Genomic DNA, 19,347 nt, shown 5'->3' with positions numbered 1-19,347 from the left:
TACTGCCTCACTTTTTTATGGCTGATTCCAAATGCCACACTGAGCTGTAGGGCATAATGGTAATGAGCCCAGGTTTTAGAATTGTATAGATTTGGATTTGGCTGTACCTTTTCCCACTGACTAGTGGTGACCCCAAACAAATTATTTCTCAACCTCAGTTTCCTTATTTGTAAAATAAGGATAATGACAATAGGACTGTTGGGAGGATTAAATCAAATCAAATCAAATGAGATGATCCACATTAAGCAGTAAGCACAGTGCCTGGCACAAAGCAAAAGCTCTGAACTTATTTTCTTTACTCACTGACCCTCTACATGCATTTGATTTCCTGTAACATACCATGATAATGGTAAGAAATACCATTAATTTCTTACAACATACCACAAAAATGATCACTGCCAGAGAAAATAACCCATTTAAAAAAACGCAAAAAACATACACAGCTTGGCAGTAGAGAAACCACCTGTGGTGGGCTCAGAAAATTGGCCAGGTAAATTACTAAACCTATGCTGTTGCTTCCTTCTAGAAACAAAATTAGAAGGCCCTTGGGACACATAGTCTTTTGTGCTTTGAATTAATGTGACAGGGAAGACAAGCTCTGTTAAAACAATGAAGAAGCAGCACCAGAAGTGGATCTAAGTTGTTCACCAAGTTCAGATGACACAGATCTTCAACTCTACAGGGAGGGGTTTATAGAGCCAGTGACTCCCTTCCAGTAGGGTCTACCAGATCTGGGCTCTACCTCTTGCCATTTGGAGATTTCTGCTCAGCTGGCTGGTGTTGCCAGGGTGGGTGGGCTCTGAGGAATCAAGTAAGGTTTTGGAGGCATTATGTTTGAATGCCCAATACTGCCTTACCAGTCTCCTTCCCTGTTTTGGAGTGGTTGCTGAGGGAACTGTATGCCCAAGGAATGGCAGCAGGATGTGAATCAAAGTCCACTTTATCAACTCCAGTAAGGGCCTGAGCTGGAGCACCCAGCAAGATGGAGTCCTGAGGCCTAAGGAGGCCCTGCTTTTCTTACTGTCATGGTACTATCTGATCAGGCAGGGTCTAGTCAGGAGGCATAAACCACACGAGTTATTTGAACAGAGAGAATTTAATATAGAGAATTGTAAACCAGGTATCAAGTTGTTAACTAGGAAACTGAAAGGGTAACTGAAAGAGAACTCTAAGCTATCACAGTAGCAACTGCAGGAAACAGTTACCACCCTTAGGGCTGAGAGAACAAAAGGAAAAGATGGGAATTTTTTAAATTTAGAAACTTAGAGGAGGGATCCCGCAGAATTGACACTCAGACCTTTGAGAAGGGACACCATCAGCTGGTGCTAGTGTGTCTGAGGGGCTGCCAGGAGGCTGGTTCTACAAGTGCTGGATAAACCACAGACAGAATCCAAGTGTTACTACAAGGGAAAACTGCTGCGGCCAGGTGGAGAGAATTGCAAGATTACACTGGCAGGAGAACAGGAAATAGCAAGGAGGAATGCGTCCCTTTTTCCTCCTCCAGCCTCACTGCCCCCCTCTGCCACCTCTATTGGCAAAGCCCAAAGAGAAGAAGCTAACAAAGCAGAAATGGGATCTGCACTGAGCTGACTAGAGAAGGGTGGGATTAGAGTTGAGAGGCAACAGTTTAATAAGTGGCGTTCATGCTCAGGTGTTAGGGGCTTCTGTATGGGAGTGCTAGTATAGACACAAATGTCTGATTGCCACGCCAGGGTGGAGGGGAGAAGGGAGCAGAAGGGGGATGTGCTTTGGTTTACTGACTTTAGGATAGAAGGGAATGGAACAAGAGAAGGAAGTAGCATGGATGTATACCTTCTGAGGTAAGGTATCTACACCCACTGGTTAACTCTAGGCCAGTGAACGTATTGCGTGCCTACCAAACACAAGACCAACTCCTCCCTTGGGAAGAGGAGTTGGGGATCACTGCAGGAGCCTCTGCAGAGGGAAGGCAGAGATGGGAAAAGGAGGCTGAGGTCTCCTCTCTCCCCATGTCAGGGAGGAGTAGTAGTAGTCGTATATGCAAAGTGTCTAGCATAGTCCAGGTACATAATAGGCATTCAATAAATGGTGGCTATTATTATAAAAGGAAGGAAAAGTACAAATAGAGTAGGGAATGAAGTAACTGGCTATAGTGGAGGGAACCCAGAGTTCAAACTCAAAACACCTGAGTCTATGCTAGGTAAGTGACTTTGAGTGAGATACTTGACTTTCTGAGCCCAAAGTTTCCTTTTGTGTCACATGGAGATGAAAATACTTGGGGTAGGGGGGTGGACTTGTAGTAGACCCTTAACATGTGGTAGCTATTTTGTTTTATTAGTAATTATAGAAATAATAATGAGCTTGGTTTATCAATGTTGCTAATATTAAACAAGAGACTAGGGATTAGTTATTCCACTACATCGTTGTACAGATAAGGAAACTGAGGCACAGAAAAACATCAGTAGCTCTCTGGAGGTTAAGAGCTTGGACTCTGGAATCAGTCAGAACTAGGTTCAAATTCTGATGTCCATTTCCACTTACTGGTTAAGTGACCTGAAGGAAGTTACTGGGTCTCTCCCAGCCTCATAATGTGAGGACTTTGGGAGTTACTACATTGCCTAGTCCTCAGTAAGTACTCAGTAAATAGCTCTGGGACAGTAAGTACCATTGAGGTGAGGATTGGTTGGTCATGATAGTGACTGTCTCACAGAACAGGCCTTTCAGATGGGCTACCATACTGCTATCATAAGAACACTTTGGGTTTCAGCCATGGTACTCCCAAGTATTTGCTTTACTCAAAGTATTTGTTTTTCAACATTGAACGAGCCATTCTATTTCTTCTCACTGTGGCTTTCCCCTATATCATGATACTTGATCTTTTGTCTATTTCCTGGGTTTTTCTGGAAACCAAATAACAAAATGAGCATCTCTGGAACCTAAGAGCCTAGGGGAACTTTAAAAATAAACCCTCAGATTTCTAGGTCCTGGTGTATATTCAGTGTATCACAGCAGGACTACACCAAAGGTTACTGGGACTGGAGGCTGGATTCCTGCTTTCAGAACTCAGCTTGTTCTTAGTATAGTCATCTCTTAATTTTTATGCAATAACTGGGAAAAGAGATAGCATAAATAAAAGGAGCCAGCTGGTGTTGACTGGTCTTCACTTCAAAACTTCAGGAAGTCATATGAGATGATATTTTAAGTCTCACCATCTCTTACCTGATCTCTTTTTTCAGTACTGTGAAGCTGCAGGCTGGTTCAAAGACTGGTAGCTACAGAGGAGAGACAAGATGCCTGGATAGTACACAAGCAAGACAATAGTTATTATTATAGTTGCCATTTATTTAGCATGTGCTTTGCACCAAGTGTCAGGCCAAACTCTGCCTGTAGTATCTCATTTCATCCTTAGAGTAACTCTGTGACGGAAGGAGATGTGTTTCTTTATTCATCTGACTTTTCGCAGTTGAATTTCAGATGCAGAAGTGGAGGGAATAATACTTCTCAATTCATTGGACGTTGTCATCATTGGTCTGTGCAAGACCTAATCTTATGTTAATTAATTAATTTTCTTATTCCCTTCTATCCGGGTATTCCATACTAAATCACCTCTCTTTATAAATAACCAACCTCTTGTGTTTCATGTCCTTTGTGTGTATTCTTATGAAATGTATATTGTGGTTTTGTGTATATATATTTTTAATTTATATAAACTGTTATCATTTTTTCCCTATCTGTTCTAGCTGAAGCCCTATGTTTTGAAGAGTCATCCGTGTTGCTATGGGTTTATTTAATCTATTGCTTCCAGTTGGGCCATAATACTCCATGGTGTGCGCCCACCAAAATTATACATTCTCTCTCCCAGCAATGGATACCCAGGCTGTGGAGTGTCAAACTTCCTATTGCCACAAATAAAGATATGACTGTATCCCCAACAATGTCTCCTTCCATTGGGGTATATTTTGAAGAATGGAATTGCTACTTCATAGAATATACATAGACTTTACTTGCCAAAGTAGTGCCAGAGGTAGGTACTATTGTTATCCCCATTTTACAAATGAGGAAACTGAGTCCTTGAGGGTTTAATAACTTACTCAAGGTCACACAGATAGTAATTAGCAGAGCCTGGGATTCAAATTCAGGTAGTCTTGCTCTAAAATTTGTACTTGTAATGGCTATGCCCTCATTATTCTCTGAATATTTGAGAATTGAGGATATTTTAATAAAAACATAAAGGTAAGCCTCACCATTTTTAGTTTTTGTATTCTTAGAGCCTAGGAATCCAGGTGGACTGATTTTTTCCCCCATGTACCTACTTCTCACATAGCCACATAGTAACTACTTTTCTCTTTCATATCCCATGGGTCGGTAGCGATAAAAGCTGCGCTGATGATCCAGAACTGGTATCGAGGTTACAGCGCTCGCATGAAGGTCAGACAACGTTATGCCCTGACCATTTTCCAGTCCATCGAATATGCAGATGAACAAGGCCAAAAGGAGGTCTGTTTTGCAAGCTTGTCTCTTCTTTTGGTAAAATGTTTCCCTTTACCCCACTGTTACCCTTTGTAATTACAAGAATGAAAGTTTGGATCCATTTTAAGCTGAAAAACCTTGGTGGAAGGTTTTAAAGGGGGTATAGTGACCCTGTTTTGGCACTAGCTATTGGGAATCTGATTTGGGGAGAGGATAGTGTTTCTCAGTTCTTAAGTTATTTTTAAGAAAACTGCCAGGTGTTTCATTAGTTAATTAAAAATGGTCTTATTCTATTTTTTGAGTGTGTGCCTCTAGTAGGAAGTAAACTTGTTACTTTATGAAGGAAAAGTATTTTGTTAAGAAAAGAAAGAATTTCCTGGGAACAATCCTACCAGTTATAGAAGGAAATATAAATGGGTGAGGAAGACCTTTATAAAGCTTGCAAAAAGGAGGTATAAATCTAGCCTTAACGTTCATTGATGGAAAAAAAGTACTTTTCAATAATAAAAAGGTGACCAAATATAGTTGTTTGTTAGTGAAAAAAATAAGCTTTTAGAATAATATGTAGAGTTTTATCCCATGTATGTGAAAGAAAGTGAAATATATGGCCAAGTCTGGGAAAAAATACATAGCAAATTATTTAGAGTGGTTATTTCTGTGGATAGTTGTGGTTTTGGTGGGTGGGTGGGTGTTAAGAGAAACTTCTCATTTTTATTCTGTATTGTTTGTAGTTTTCAGCAATCATATTTATGCATCAAATTAGAATCTTTTTAAAAATACTTAAGAACACTTTAAAAATAATTCAAGAAATTGTTGGATTTATTCTTGGCACCTATATAAATGATATGGGATGGTTCAATTAAATATTTCCTTTGCCCGGATTAGGAGCTCAAGACCTTAACTGTCCTTTTAAGCACTGTAGAATATAGAAATGAACATGCAAGTAGAGTGAGCTCCCAAACTGATACACTTTATATACATTCATTCCAGTATTAGCACATTCTTTTCTATTGACTCTTTTTATAACAGCTTTATTGAGATATAATTCACACACTATCAATTCACCTATTCAAAGTATACAATTCATTGGTTCTCAGTATATTTCAGAGCTGTGTAATTATCATCAGAATCAATTTTAGAAAATTTTTATCATTCCCCCAAAACCCCATACTCATTAACAGTTACTCCCCCATGCCCCTTTTCTCCAGCCCTAGGCAACCAGTAATCTCCTTTTTGTTTCTGTGGACTTATCTCTTTTGGATATTTCATATAAATTGAATCATACAATATGTGTGGTCTTTTATGACTGGCTTCTTTTACTTAGTATAATATTTTCAAGGTTCATTCATCTTGTGGCATGTATCTGTAATTCATTCCATTTTATGGCTGAATAATATTCCAATGTATAGATAGATTACATTTTGTGTATCTATTCATCAGTCAGTGGACCATTTGAGTTGTTTCTACTTTTTGTCTATTGTGAATAATGATGCCATGAAAATTCACCTACAAGTTTTTGTGTGGACATATGTTTTCAGTTCTCTTGGGTGTATACCCAGGAGAGTATATACCCATATACCACCATATGGTAAATTTTTGCTAACTTTTTGAGGAACCACCAAACTGTTTTCCAAGCAGCTGCACCACTTTCTATTCCACCAGCAGTGCATGAGGATTCCAATTTTTCCATATCCTTACTAACACATGTTATTATCTGTCTTTTTAATATAGCTATCCTAGTGGGTGTGAAGTGGTATCTCATTGTGGTTTCTATTGACTCTTAATTGACAAATACATCAACAGCATTAAAATCATACATTTAGATATTTGTATGGAAAGACCCTCTCCCCTCAGTTGGTTGATAAAGTGCCTTAGTATTCACTCTTCCTAGGAGGCTGGGATGGGAGAAGAAATTATTTGTGCTTTATAAATGCAGGTTTTTACAGATAATTATTAGGCATAGAGGCAACATGATGGTTAGAATGGTGGTGCATTTCCACATTAACCACCTTCCATTTCTTTTATTTCCTAAGTATATTTGACATTTAACAGTAATCTTTAACTCAATCTTATTGCGAAAAAGAAGAAATCATAATGAACAAAATTTAGTAGCTGTCTTAAGTTGGGTTTCCTTAGAAGCAGCGTCTGAGACAGATTCTAGTAAAAGTGATTTTTTGATGGAGTATTCTCAGGAAAAACCTAATAAGGGAATGAGGAAAGCAAGATAGGCCAGAGGAAGAATCTAACCTTCTAGAGAAGTCTGACCTCAGCCTGATCCCATTGTGACTAAAGTGTAAAATGTATCATAGAGTTTGTCCCACCCGGAAGCAAGGGGGAGGCTGGGCTGTTATATCCTTGCTTCAGCCAGTCATTGTCTATGGGCAGCCCCCCAGGAGGGTGGATATATAATATCTCAAGGAACTCTAGGTACAGTGTCTCCCGTCTGCTAAGGGCAATCCTCCGGATGACAGTAAAGGTAGAAGATGAGTGTGCCAGGCTAGTAAAGGGGACTCGCGTGGGGCACCAACCAGCATTTGCCACAGTAGCTATTTGTGGTTCATTAATTGATTAATGTATTTTTATTTTGTTCAGCTATCCAACTTTTTTTCCTTCATGTTGGCCAACTATACATCTGTACGTAAGGAAGATCCAGGTAAGTGCAAAGATTTAGTCTTTTGAAAAATAGACATTAAATATTGACTTATCTTCATCAAGGGATGTAAATTCTGAAGATGGAAGAACATTAAGAAATGTAAAAGGTGCCCACTTGTTTTGTCTATATGATGCCAAACAACTAGAAATCAATTCAACTGGCTTTTTTCCCTCTCTGAATGGTGTGAACTAAACTGGCCATTTAATGTTTTCACTTTTCAGAAAACTGAATTAGATTTCATTCAACATTTATTTGTTGAATACCTTCTCTGAACCACAATTTATTGATGTGCAACAGTAGCTTAGTAAAGAGAATATTACTTTTCATACACAAGAACTTGTAGGCTGAGAGCTCGAAATATCTTGACTATTTCATGCAGCACATCTGGAGTGGGGTGGGGAGTGATGGATTAAACACAATTGGCTCCATCAGGTTTGTGTTTTTTGCACACACACACACTAACATACATAAACACACATATGTATATACTTTGCCATTCTGAAGTAGAGACAGGTAATATAGGTATGGTTCAACAATGACTTTAAATTTATAATTATTCACAGGGCATGTATTTCTCCAGCAAATGAAGATTTGCCTGTTTTTATCTCCAAGGTTGCTCTAATTAAATTGTGTATAGCATCTAAAAGTATACATTAAATAATCTGATAAACTCTCTTCAAAGTGATGAAAGAATGATATTTTAATGGCATGATTTGAGCTAAGTGCATATGTATGAAACTGATTAAATCCTTTAATGATCTGTAGAAGCTTTCTGAGTGCTGGAATAGCCAAACCTGGGGAGTGGGTGGAAGTGGGTACTTTGCCATTTTCTTTCTTTTGAATAATTGCAATCTGAAGACAGTTGTTTATGCTTCATGTTCTTTGGTAAAAATATTTTTGTGAGGAAATATAATAATGATGAAATGAAACAGCACTCTTTCTACTAATGCCCTAATATTTTAATCCAGGTTGTGCAGCAGAATCGCTTTTGGAGTTTGATAGCTACAGATGGTGGGTTCCAGTCCAGAGCTATTTACTCAGACTCTGTGTTTTTTAAAAATCTGAATTAAAAAAAATTCTACAGGGATTTAAAATATAAGAAAATGTTTATCAAAGAAGGGGACAATGGTTTAATCTTATGTAAACTTTTTCTTGAGATATAACATAAGAAAAGCACATAAATCCAAGTGTATGACAAATTTTCTCAAAATAAACAAACCCATGTAACCTGCACCCAGAGCAAGAAATAAGATGTTATCAGAGCCACAGAAGCCCCTTTCCTGCACTCTTTGAGTTACTACCCAGTACCCACCCCATCAGTAACTACTTTCCTGACTTTTACATCCTAGATAAGTTTTGCTTGTTTTTGAACTTATTTATATAAGTAGAAACATACAGTGTATACTCTTTTGAGTCTGGCATCTTTTGCTCAGCATTCTATTTATGAGAGTCATCCATGTTGATGTAATTTGGTCATTCTTATTGCTGAATAATATTTCATTTTATGAATATATCATAATTTTTTCTATTGTTTATGGACATCTGAGTTGCTTCCAGTTTTGGCAGTTTAAATAGTGCTGTTATGCACATTCTTGTACATATCCCTTTCAGTAAACATGTATTTTAATTTCTTTTACTACATACTCATTTTCAGTTATCTAATGCTGCATGACAAACTACCCCAAAATTTAATGACTTAAAAACAATAATCATTTTATTGTGTGTGATTCTTTGGGTTGGGAATTTGAATAGGGCTTATTAGGGATGGCTTGTCTCTGCCCCATGTGGTGTCGCTTGGGCTCACTCATCTAAATGGGCTGGGCAGAAAGGTTCAAATGGTTTTCCTCACATGTCTAGGACTTTAGTGTCTATTAACTTGGACACCTCTGTTCTTTTCATGTAGCCTCTCTTTCCAACAGAAAATTCTGGATTTCTTTACATGGTGGGTGGGTCCCAAGAGGGCAAAGGCAGAAACTGAAAACCTCTTAAGACCTATGCTTTGGAACTTACACAAAATCTGTTCTACCATACTCTATTGGTCAAGTCACAAGGTCAGCGGCAGATTCAAAAGGGGCTAAGAAAGATCCACATCTTGATGGGAGAAATGGTAGCATTACATTGTAAAGGGATGTGGGCACAGGAAGGCATGATTCATTGGGGGCCATTATTATAAAGATATATTATAATCCAGGAATGGAATTTCTAGATTATAGAGTGTGCATATATACAGCTTTATTAAACAAACTGGCAAACGGTTTTACCAAATGGTTGTACCAAGTTACACTCCAATACGTATATAAGTACCAATTGTTCCATATATTTACCAACACTTGGAATTGTCTATCTTTTTCACATTAGCCATTCTTGCAGGTATGTAGTAGTATCACATTTTTGCTTACTTTACATTTCCCTGATGAACAATGATGATGCTCACCTTTTCATATGTTTATCAGTCACATGAATATCCCATTTGGTGAAGTGCCTGTTCAGGTCTTTTGCCCATTTCTCTGTTAGGTTATCTGCCTTTTTCTTATCAATTTCTAGGAGTTCTGTACATATTCTAAATATTAGTTTTGTTAGATAAATGTATTGCAAATATCTTCTCCTAATCTTTGCCCCCACCCCCAATCTTTAAATGGTGTCTCTTGACGAACACAAATTTAATTTTAATATAGTATAATTTTTTCCTTTATGGTTAGTGTTATCTATATCTTGTTTAAAAACTCTTTACCTGATATGAGAAAATTCACATATATCTGCTCATTTGTGCAAAAATAAGTAAGGAAGGATAAGCCAGAAACTAATGACATTGTTTACCCACAGGGAATAGATAGGAACAGTGTAGATAGAATGGGAGAATGAGGATTGGGTAGAAGGGATGAAGGAGAAGTGACACTTCTCCCAGTATACTTTTTTGTATAGTTCTGATTCTTAGAACCATGATAATGTTTCACATCCCTAAAAAATAATTAATTAAAAACAGGAGGTATGTATATTCTGGAGCAGCTAGAAGGAAAAGTCTGAGAGGATGGTATGGTAACCCATGGCAAACTCTGGGATTTGTCCTGTAACTACTTGTTGAAGAGTGCTCCGAAAATTATTGCTTTTTTCTTTTTTTCCTTTGTGTATATGTTATTTATTACACAATTAAAAAAGTTAAAATAAAAAAAAACTGGAGGTGTGTCTATGCGTAATCCCAAAGTGAAATACGAACTATGACAAATGAACCTAATTATATTACAAATGAATAACATAACCACCTGGTTCTAGTATGGCTAACATTGTCAAAATGCAGATACCATAGAATGGATTGGCTTTTACAGTGAGGATTTATTGACTTACAGGCTTACAGTTCTGAGGCCATGAAAATGTCCAAATCAAGGTATCAATAGGCAATGCCTTCTCCCCAAAGGCCAGCTACTAGCAATCTTGGACTCAGAGGAGTCACATGGCAAGGCACATAGAGGCATCTGCTGGTCTCCATTCTCTCCTGGATTTCTTTGCTTTTGGTTTCTGGCTGTTCCATCTGTGGCTTTCTTTCTTCATTTTTTCTGTCTTTATTTATAGAACCTGATTAAAAATGTTTTTTCATTGATATATATTATATATTCACATACCATGTAATCATCCAAAGTGTACAGTCAATGGTTCACAATATCGTCATATAGCTGTGCATTTATTGTCACAATAGACTTTTTTCTTTTTTGTGAAAAATAACATATACAAAAAAGTAATACATTTCAAAGCACATTTCAACAATTGTAGAAGAAATTTCAGAGTTTGATATGGGTTACAATTCAACAATTGTAGGTTTTTACTTCTAGCTGGTCTAAGATACTGGAGACTAAAAGAAATATCAATATAATGATTCAGCACTCATACTCATTTGTTAAACCCTACCTTCTCTGTAGAACTCCACCATCAGCTTTGGTCTTTCTCCCACTCTTTAGGGGTATTTGGGCTATTCCCATTCTAACTTTTTCATGTTGGAAGGAGCTTTCGATAATATGGGATAGGGGAATGGAGCTAGTCGATGTTCTGGAGAGCCTGGCCCTTCTGCATTTCAGGACTTATCTGGTCCTTGTAGGACCATCTGGAGATCTGTAGATTGTAGGCTTCTGGAAAGTTACCCTAGTGCATGGAACCTTTGTAGAATCCTATATAATGCCCTAGGTATTCTTTAGGATTGGCAGGAGTGGTTTTGGTTGGGGTTTGGCAAGTTATGATAGTAGCAATGTCTAACTGAAGCTTGCATAAGCTTCATCTGGAGATTGTAGGTTTCTGGAAAGTTACCCTAGTGCATGGAACCTTTGTAGAATCCTATATAATGCCCTAGGTATTCTTTAGGATTGGTAGGAGTGGTTTTGGCTGGGGGTTGGCAGGTTATGATAGTAGCAATGTCTAACTGAAGCTTGCATAAGAGAGACCTCCAGAGTAGCCTTTTGACTCTTTGAACTTTCTCAGTGTGGCTTTCTTTTTGAGCTTTTGTGTATTTCTCTCTGAATTTCATCCTCTTATATAGGACTCCAGTAAGGGGTTTAAGACCTACCTGGGGCATGCCTCAACTGAAATAACCTAATCAAAAGGTCCCACTCATAATAGGCTTATACCCATAGGAATGGATTAACTTTAGAAACATGATCTTCTGGGGGGTACACAGCTTCAAACCATCATACACTCAAAGGAGGAGGGGAAGAAACAAATGAGCCTAAGCAGCATTGGAAAATAGAATTTTGACCATAATGTGCCTAGGTGAAGTTTTATTTTCACTTATCCTGCTTGGGGTTTGCTGAGCTTCTTGGATATCTAAGTTGATGCTTTTCATCAAATTTAGAAACTTTTCATCCATTAATTATTTAAAATATCTTTCTTTTCAAGTGTAAACATCTTTTTCTTTCTGAATTCTTCCACTGCTTTTAAACTTAGAAGGTCTAAAATATTTAAAATGTGGGTCACTATGCCTGTATTTCTACTGTTTAATAGTTTGACTTTTAAAATGTTAACATTTTGTAAATTTTGCTTTCTGTATTTTAAACTGCAAAATGAATTTTTAAAGCATAGTGGTTGAGAATAATTAAAAAACACAACAGCAAAGAAAATTTCCAAGTAGTTGACCAATTTTTCTTGCACTGTTTATTTGATAATATGTCCTTTCTCTACTGATTTTTAATGACTCCCTCATAATATATTTGTTTAAAAGTGTTTAATAGGGTCTGTTTCTGGGTGACTATTCTCTTATACTTATCTCTCTGTTACAGAGTCCTAGAATCATGCTGATTTAATTATTACAGTGTAGCAGAAAAAGAGTTTTACAGATCATTGTTTTAGATTGAATTGTGATGGTCAGGAGTTTTCCTCTTTGGAGGGGAGGAGTCTTGCTCCATCTAGGCCTGTTTAAATGAAGTGCTCAGGATAGTTTTTAGGATCCAGAAGGCCATTTAACACTTCCAGATATCAGTGCCAGATCAAGGGTTTTCACTATGAAAGATAGAATGTCTTGGGACTCTTTGAGTGTTCCAGAGGAAGCAGTTCTTCTTATCTTTAGAATATTACCACTCTTTTGTGAAAATCAATTATGCCAGTTTATTTCCCTTCCCTGCTCCTTTAAGAGCTCAAAACCAGTTCATAGGACTTGATGGGGTATGGAGACTTCACATGTGCATTCCCCAATCTGTTTTTAACATCAGCCTCCTCCCACAGATGGAAAACCAAAGCTGCTATACATAGCACTAGGCTTAAACAGATGGTGGCAAAAGTAGGATAGAGATTGTGGAAATGTTGTTTTGACTATTCTTTCTGCCTCCCAGATCAGCCAAAAATACTTGGCAGAAGCAGGTATTTTATATTTTTTGTTGATATGGTGAATAGGCTATTTTTCTATTGTATCTTCCCACTGATTTTGGTGGTATTTAGCAAAGCTTTTGATTTATATCTATTTATCCTATATTGTACTACTATTGAATAATAATAATAATAATAAAATCATTATTATTGCTGATATTTGTTCAATGTACCATGTGCCATATGTTTAAGTGCTTTAAATACATCATTTTCACTTAGTCTTTTAGTATTATTATTATTATCCCTTTTTTGTAAGTGAGGGTACTGAGGCTTAGAGAGTAGCCTACCAAGGCTATTCATTTCATCCATGGTGAAGCTGTGATTCAAACCGGTATGATTAATCTCCACATTATATTTAATTCTCTTGCCAATTCTGGGCGTTTTTCAGTTGATTTATCTTGAGTGTAGATATTTAAGCACATTGGCCACTAGTAACTTTATTTTTATATCTTTCTATCCAATAGTTACCGCTCTTATTTCAGCTTCATGTCTTATTGCTTTGGATAGAGATGCCAGAACAATGTTAAAATGAAATAGTGAAAGTGGGTATCCTTGTTTTATTTATGATTTAATGGAAAAACCATTAGTGTTGATTTCAAATATTTTCATGTTTAGTAAGTAGTCTTTCATTACTAGTTTTATGAGTTTTTTAAAAATCAGGAACAGATGTTGAATTTTATGAAATGTCATTTTAGCATCTATTGAGTTTGTTATATGGATACAAATGGTTTAGATCCAGATTCATAATTAAGAGATGAAATAATTATATATATGTGTTTTATTTGGTACTTTTCTTTTTCAAGCATATCTGGAGCTTGGTTTCAACATGGTATGTGGGTGGCAGAGGCAGAAAATGTTTTTTCTTTTCTTTTTAGTTTTATCCAGTTTTATTTTGCTATTATAGGTTAAGTGATGATGATGATGACAATAATGATGTCCTCATCATCTGTTATTCATTAACCACCTAAATTGTGCCTGGCACTGAGGGTTTTTTAAAAAATATTTTTATTATAAACAATGAACCAACATATCACTGTTCTTTTTTTTTAAACATAACAACATACAAACATGAACATTCTTACCCTGTGATCATTCCATTCTTGATATATAAACAATAACTCACAATATCATCACATAGTTGTATATTCATCACCACGATCACCTCTCAGAATATTTGCATCAATCCAGAAAAAGAAGTAAAAAGAAAAAAGAAAAAAATCTGTACACACCATACCCCCTCCCCCTCCCCCTCCCCCATCACCAGCATTTCAATCTACTAAATTTATTTTAACATTTGTCCCCCCTATTATTTATTTATCTTTAATCCATATGTTTTACTTGTCTATCAATAAGGTAGATAAAAGGAACATCAGAGACAAGGTTTTCACAGTCACACAGTCACATTGTGAAAGCTATATCATTATACAATCATCTTCAAGAAACATGGCTACAGAAACACAGCTCTACATTTTCAGGCAGTTCCCTCCAGCCTCTCCATTACACCTTAACTAAAAAGGTGATATCTGTATAATGCATAAGAATAACCTCCAGGATAAGCTCTTGGCTCTGTTTGGAATCTCTCAGCCATTGATGCTTTATTTTGTCTCATTTCACTCTTCCCCCTTTTGGTCTAAAAGATTTTCTCAGTCCCTTGATGGTGAGTCCCAGTTCATTCTAGAGTTTCTGTCCCATGTTGCCAGGAAGGTCTACACCCCTGGGAGTCATGTCCCACGTAGAAAGGGGGAGGGCAGTGAGTTTCCTTGTCGTGTTGGCTGAGAGTGAGAGGCCACATCTGAGCAACAAAAGAGGTTCTCTTAGGGGTGACTCTTAGTCCTAATTTTAAGTAGGCTTAGCCTATCCTTTGCGGGTTAAGTTTCATATGAACAAAGCCCAAGATTCGGGGCTCAGCCTGTTGCTTTGGTTGTCCCCACTGCTTGTGAGAATATCAAGAATTCTCCACTTGGGGAAGTTGAATTTTTCCCCTTTCTCACCATTCCCCCAGGGGGACTTTGCAGATACTTTTTTATTCACTGTTCAAATACTTCTAGAATTTATCAAGGCATCACTCTGGACAAACCTACAAAATTTCATGCCCTACTCAAGGTTCCATGTACTTATGGTATTCATTTAAGCTGTCCACATAAGTTATATTAGGAAATGCACTAGTCAAATTATAAATTTTGTACCAAATATTTTTTTCTTTAGTCTCACACATAAGTTAAAGTTTTAACATACTAATTACCATCTATTTTCAACACCCTGCGTTATTGACATTCCTTTGTTCTTCCTCATGCAAAACATTTTTAAGTTTGTACATTTAGTCACTATCATCATGTACTCTAGGCATTCCTAGATTATACCATCACAGTCTTTATCATATATCTTTCCTTCTGATTTCGTTTGTGTCCCCAGGCCTCCTCCTTCTATCATTCTCACATTCAGCTTCATTCAGTGTTCTAATATTATTGTATTACAGTTAGGTAGTACTGTGCTATCCATTTCTGAATTTTTACAGTCAGTCCCATTGCACAATCTGTATCCCTTCAGTTCCAGTTACCCATTATCTACCCTATTTCTATTTCCTTATGACCTCTGTTCGTAACCGAAATTATCCAAGTTCACTCATTAATGTTAGTTCATATCAGTGAGAACATACAGTATTTGTCCTTTTGTTTCTGGCTAATCTCACTCAGCATAATGTCCTTAAAGTCCATCCATGTTGTTACATGCTTCATAACTTTATTCTGTCTTACAGTTGCATGATATTCCATCGTATGTATATACCACAGCTTGTTTAGTCACACATCTGTTGATGGACATTTGGGCTGTTTCCATCTCTTGGCAGTTGTAAATAATGCTGCTATAAACATTGGTGTGCCATCCAAACATCCGTTTGTGTCTTTGCCCTCATGTCCTCTGAATAGATACCTAGCAATGGTATTGCTGGATCATATGGCAATTCTATACTTAGTTTCCTGAGGAACTGCCAAACTGCCTTCCACAGTGGTTGTACCATTTTACATTCCCACCAACAGTACATAAGTGTGCCTCTTTCTCCACATACTCTCCAGCGCTTGTCGTTTTCTGTTTATTGATAATGGCCATTCTGGTGGGTGTGAGATGATATCTCATTGTGGTTTTGATTTGGATTTCCCTGATAGCCAGGGAAGTTGAGCATCTTTTCATGTGCCTTTTAGCCATTTGTATTTCCTCTTCTGAGAAGTGTCTTTTCATGTCTTTTGCCCACTTTGTAATTGGGTTGTTTGTCTTTTTGTTGTTGAGTTGAACAATCTCTTTATATATTCTGGATACTAGACCCTTATCTGATAATGTCATTTCCAAATATTGTTTCCCATTGTGTAGGCTGCCTTTTTACTTTCTTGTCAAAGTTATTTGATGCACAAAAGTGTTTAATTTTGAGGAGATCCCATTTATCTATTTCTTTCTTCAATGCTCATGCTTTGGGTGTAAGAGCTAGGAAACTACCTCCTATTACAAGTTTTTAAAGATATTTCCCTACAATTGCTTCTAAAAGTTTTATGGTCTTAGCTCTTATGTTTAGGTCTTTGATCCATTTTGAGTTAATTTTTGTATAGGGTGTGAGATATGGATTCTCTTTCATTCTTTTGCATGTGGATATCCAGTTCTCCAAGCACTATTTATTGAAGAGACTGTTCTGTCCCAGGTGAGTTGGCTTGAATGCCTTATCAAAGATCAATTGTCCATAGATGAGAGGGTCTATATCTGAACACTCTACCGATTCCATTGGTCAGCATATCTATCTTTATGCCAGTACCATGCTGTTTTGACCATTGTAGCTTCATAAAACACCTTAAAGTCAGGTAGTGTGAGACCTCTGACTTCATTTTTCTTCCTCAAGGTATTTTTAGCTATTTGGGGCACCCTGCCCTTCCAGATAAATTTGGTTATTGGTTTTCTATTTCTGCAAAGTAAGTTTTTGGGATTTTAATTGGTATTACATTGAATCTATAAGTCAGTTTAGGTAGAATTGACATCTTAACTATATTTAGTCTTCCAATCCATGAACATGGTATGCCCTTCCATTTATTTAGGTCTTCTGTGATTTCTTTTAGCAATTCTTGTAGTTTTATTTGCATAGGTCTTTTATATCCTTAGTTAAATTTATTCCTAAGTATTTTATTCTTTTGGTTGCAATTGTAAATGGAATTTTTTTTCTTGATTGCCCTCTCAGATTGCTCATTTCTAGTGTATAGAAACACTAAAGATTTTTGAGTGTTGATTTTGTAACCTGCCACTTTGCTGTACTCATTTATTAGCTCTAGTAGTTTTTCTGTGGATTTTTTGGGGTTTTTGACATATAGTATCATATCATCTGCAAACAGTGAGAGTTTTACTTCTTCCTTTCCAATTTTGATGCTTTGTAGTTCTTTTTCTTGTCTAATTGCTCTGGCTAGTACTTCTTTCACAATGTTGAATAACAGTGTTGACAGTGGACATCCTTGTCTTGTTCCTGATCTTAGGGGGAAAGCTTTAGTCTTTCCCCATTGAGGATGATGTTAGCTATGGGTTTTTCATATATTCCCTTTATCATGTTGAGGAAGTTCCCTTCTATTCCTATCCTTTGAATTGTTTTCAACAAGAAAGAATGTTGAATATTGTCAAATGCCTTTTCTGCATCAATCAAGATGATCATGTGGTTTTCGACTTGGTCATGGTGTATAATTCTTTTAATGTCCTGCTGGATTCTATTCGCAAGAATTTTGTTGAAGATTTTTTAATCTACATTCATTAGAGAGATTGGTCTGTATTTTTCTTTCCTTTGTCTGGGTTTGGTATGAGGGTGATGTTGGCTTCATAGAATGACTTAGGTAGCATTCCCTCCTCTTCGATTTTTTTGAAGAGTTTGAGCAGGATTGGTACTAATTCTTTCTTAAATGCCTGGTAGAATTCACATGTGAAGCCATCTGGTCCTGGACTTTCCTTTTTTGGAAGCTTTTTAATGACTGATTCAATTTCTTTACTCATGATTGGTTTGTTGAGGTCGTCTATATCTTCTTGAGTCAAGGTTGTTTGTTCATGCCCTTCTAGGAAGTTGTCCATTTCATCTATGTTGTCTAGTTTATTAGCATAAAGTTGTTCATAGTATCCTCTTATTACCTCCTTTATTTCTGCAGGGTCAGTGGTTATGTCTCCTCTTCTATTTCTGATTTTGTGTATTTGCATCCTCTCTCTTTTTCTTTTTGTCAACTTTGCTAAAGGTCCATCAATTTTATTGGTTTTCTCAAAGAACCAACTTCTGGTTTTGTTGATTTTCTTGCTTGTTTTCATGTTCTCAATTTCATTTATTTCAGCTCTAATCTTCATTATTTCTTTCCTTTTGCTTGCTTTGCGGTTAGTTTGCTGTTCTTTCTCTAGTTCTTCCAAGTGAACAGTTAATTCCTCGATTTTTGCTCTTTCTTCTTTTTTGATATAGGTATTTAGGGCAATACATTTCTTTCTTAGCACTGCCTTTGCTGCATCCCATAAATTTAGATATGTTGTGTTTTCGTTTTCATTTTCCTCGAGTTATTTACTGATTTCTCTTGTAATTTTTTCTTTTACCCACTGGTTATTTAAGTGTGTGTTGTTGAGCCTCCATATGTTTGTGAATTTTCTGGCCCTCTGCCTGTTATTGATTTCCAACTTCATTATTTTGTGATCTAAGAAAGTATTTTGTATGATTTTGATCTTTTAAAATTTATTGAGACTTGCTTTGTGACCCAGCATATGGTCTGTCCTTGAGAATGATACATGAGCACTTCAGAAAAAGGTGTATCCTGCTGTTGTGGGGTGTAATGTTCTATAAATATCTGTTAACTCTAGTTCATTTATTGTATTATTCAAATTCTCTGTTTCTTTATTGATTCTCTGTCTAGATGTTCTATCCATTGATGAAAGTGGGGGATTGAAGTCTCCAACTATTATGGTAGAGGTGTCAATTTCTCTTTTCAGTGTTTACCTCATGTATTTTGGAGCACCCTGGCTCAGTGCATAAATATTTATGAGTTATGTCTTCTTGTTGAATTGTTCCTTTTATTAATACATAGTGTCCTTCTTTGTCTCTTTTAATTGTTTTATATTTGAAGTCTAATTTGTTGAATATTAGTATAGCTACTCATGCTCTTTTCTGATTGTTGTTTGCATGAAATATCTTTCCACAACCTTTCACTTTTAACCTATGTTTGTCCTTGGGTCTGAAATGCATCTCCTATAGACAGCATATAGATGGGTCCTTGTCTTTTAATCCATTCTGCCAGTCTATGTTTTTTGACTGGGGAGTTTAACCATTAACATTTAGTGTTATTAATTTAATGGAAGCACTTTCTTCTACTATTTTTCCTTTTGGATTTTATATGTCATATCTATTTTTTTCTCTTTTTACC

At 36.6% G+C, this 19,347-nt stretch overlaps 1 protein-coding gene across 1 annotated transcript in view; it reads left to right on the top strand.

The window, feature by feature from the left end:
• The window catches only part of PPEF1 (protein phosphatase with EF-hand domain 1), a 128,237-nt gene that overhangs the window by 32,645 nt on the left and 76,245 nt on the right, over nucleotides 1-19,347 (top strand). The window contains exons 6-7 of the mRNA XM_077144981.1: nucleotides 4,349-4,476; nucleotides 7,042-7,102. Coding sequence (XP_077001096.1) covers nucleotides 4,349-4,476; nucleotides 7,042-7,102 — 189 coding nt within the window. The remainder of the gene's footprint in view (nucleotides 1-4,348; nucleotides 4,477-7,041; nucleotides 7,103-19,347) is intronic.

This window comes from Tamandua tetradactyla, chromosome X (genome assembly GCF_023851605.1).
Source record: "Tamandua tetradactyla isolate mTamTet1 chromosome X, mTamTet1.pri, whole genome shotgun sequence".
Classification (NCBI taxonomy): domain Eukaryota; kingdom Metazoa; phylum Chordata; class Mammalia; order Pilosa; family Myrmecophagidae; genus Tamandua; species Tamandua tetradactyla.
This window is presented reverse-complemented; position numbering and strand designations above follow the sequence as displayed.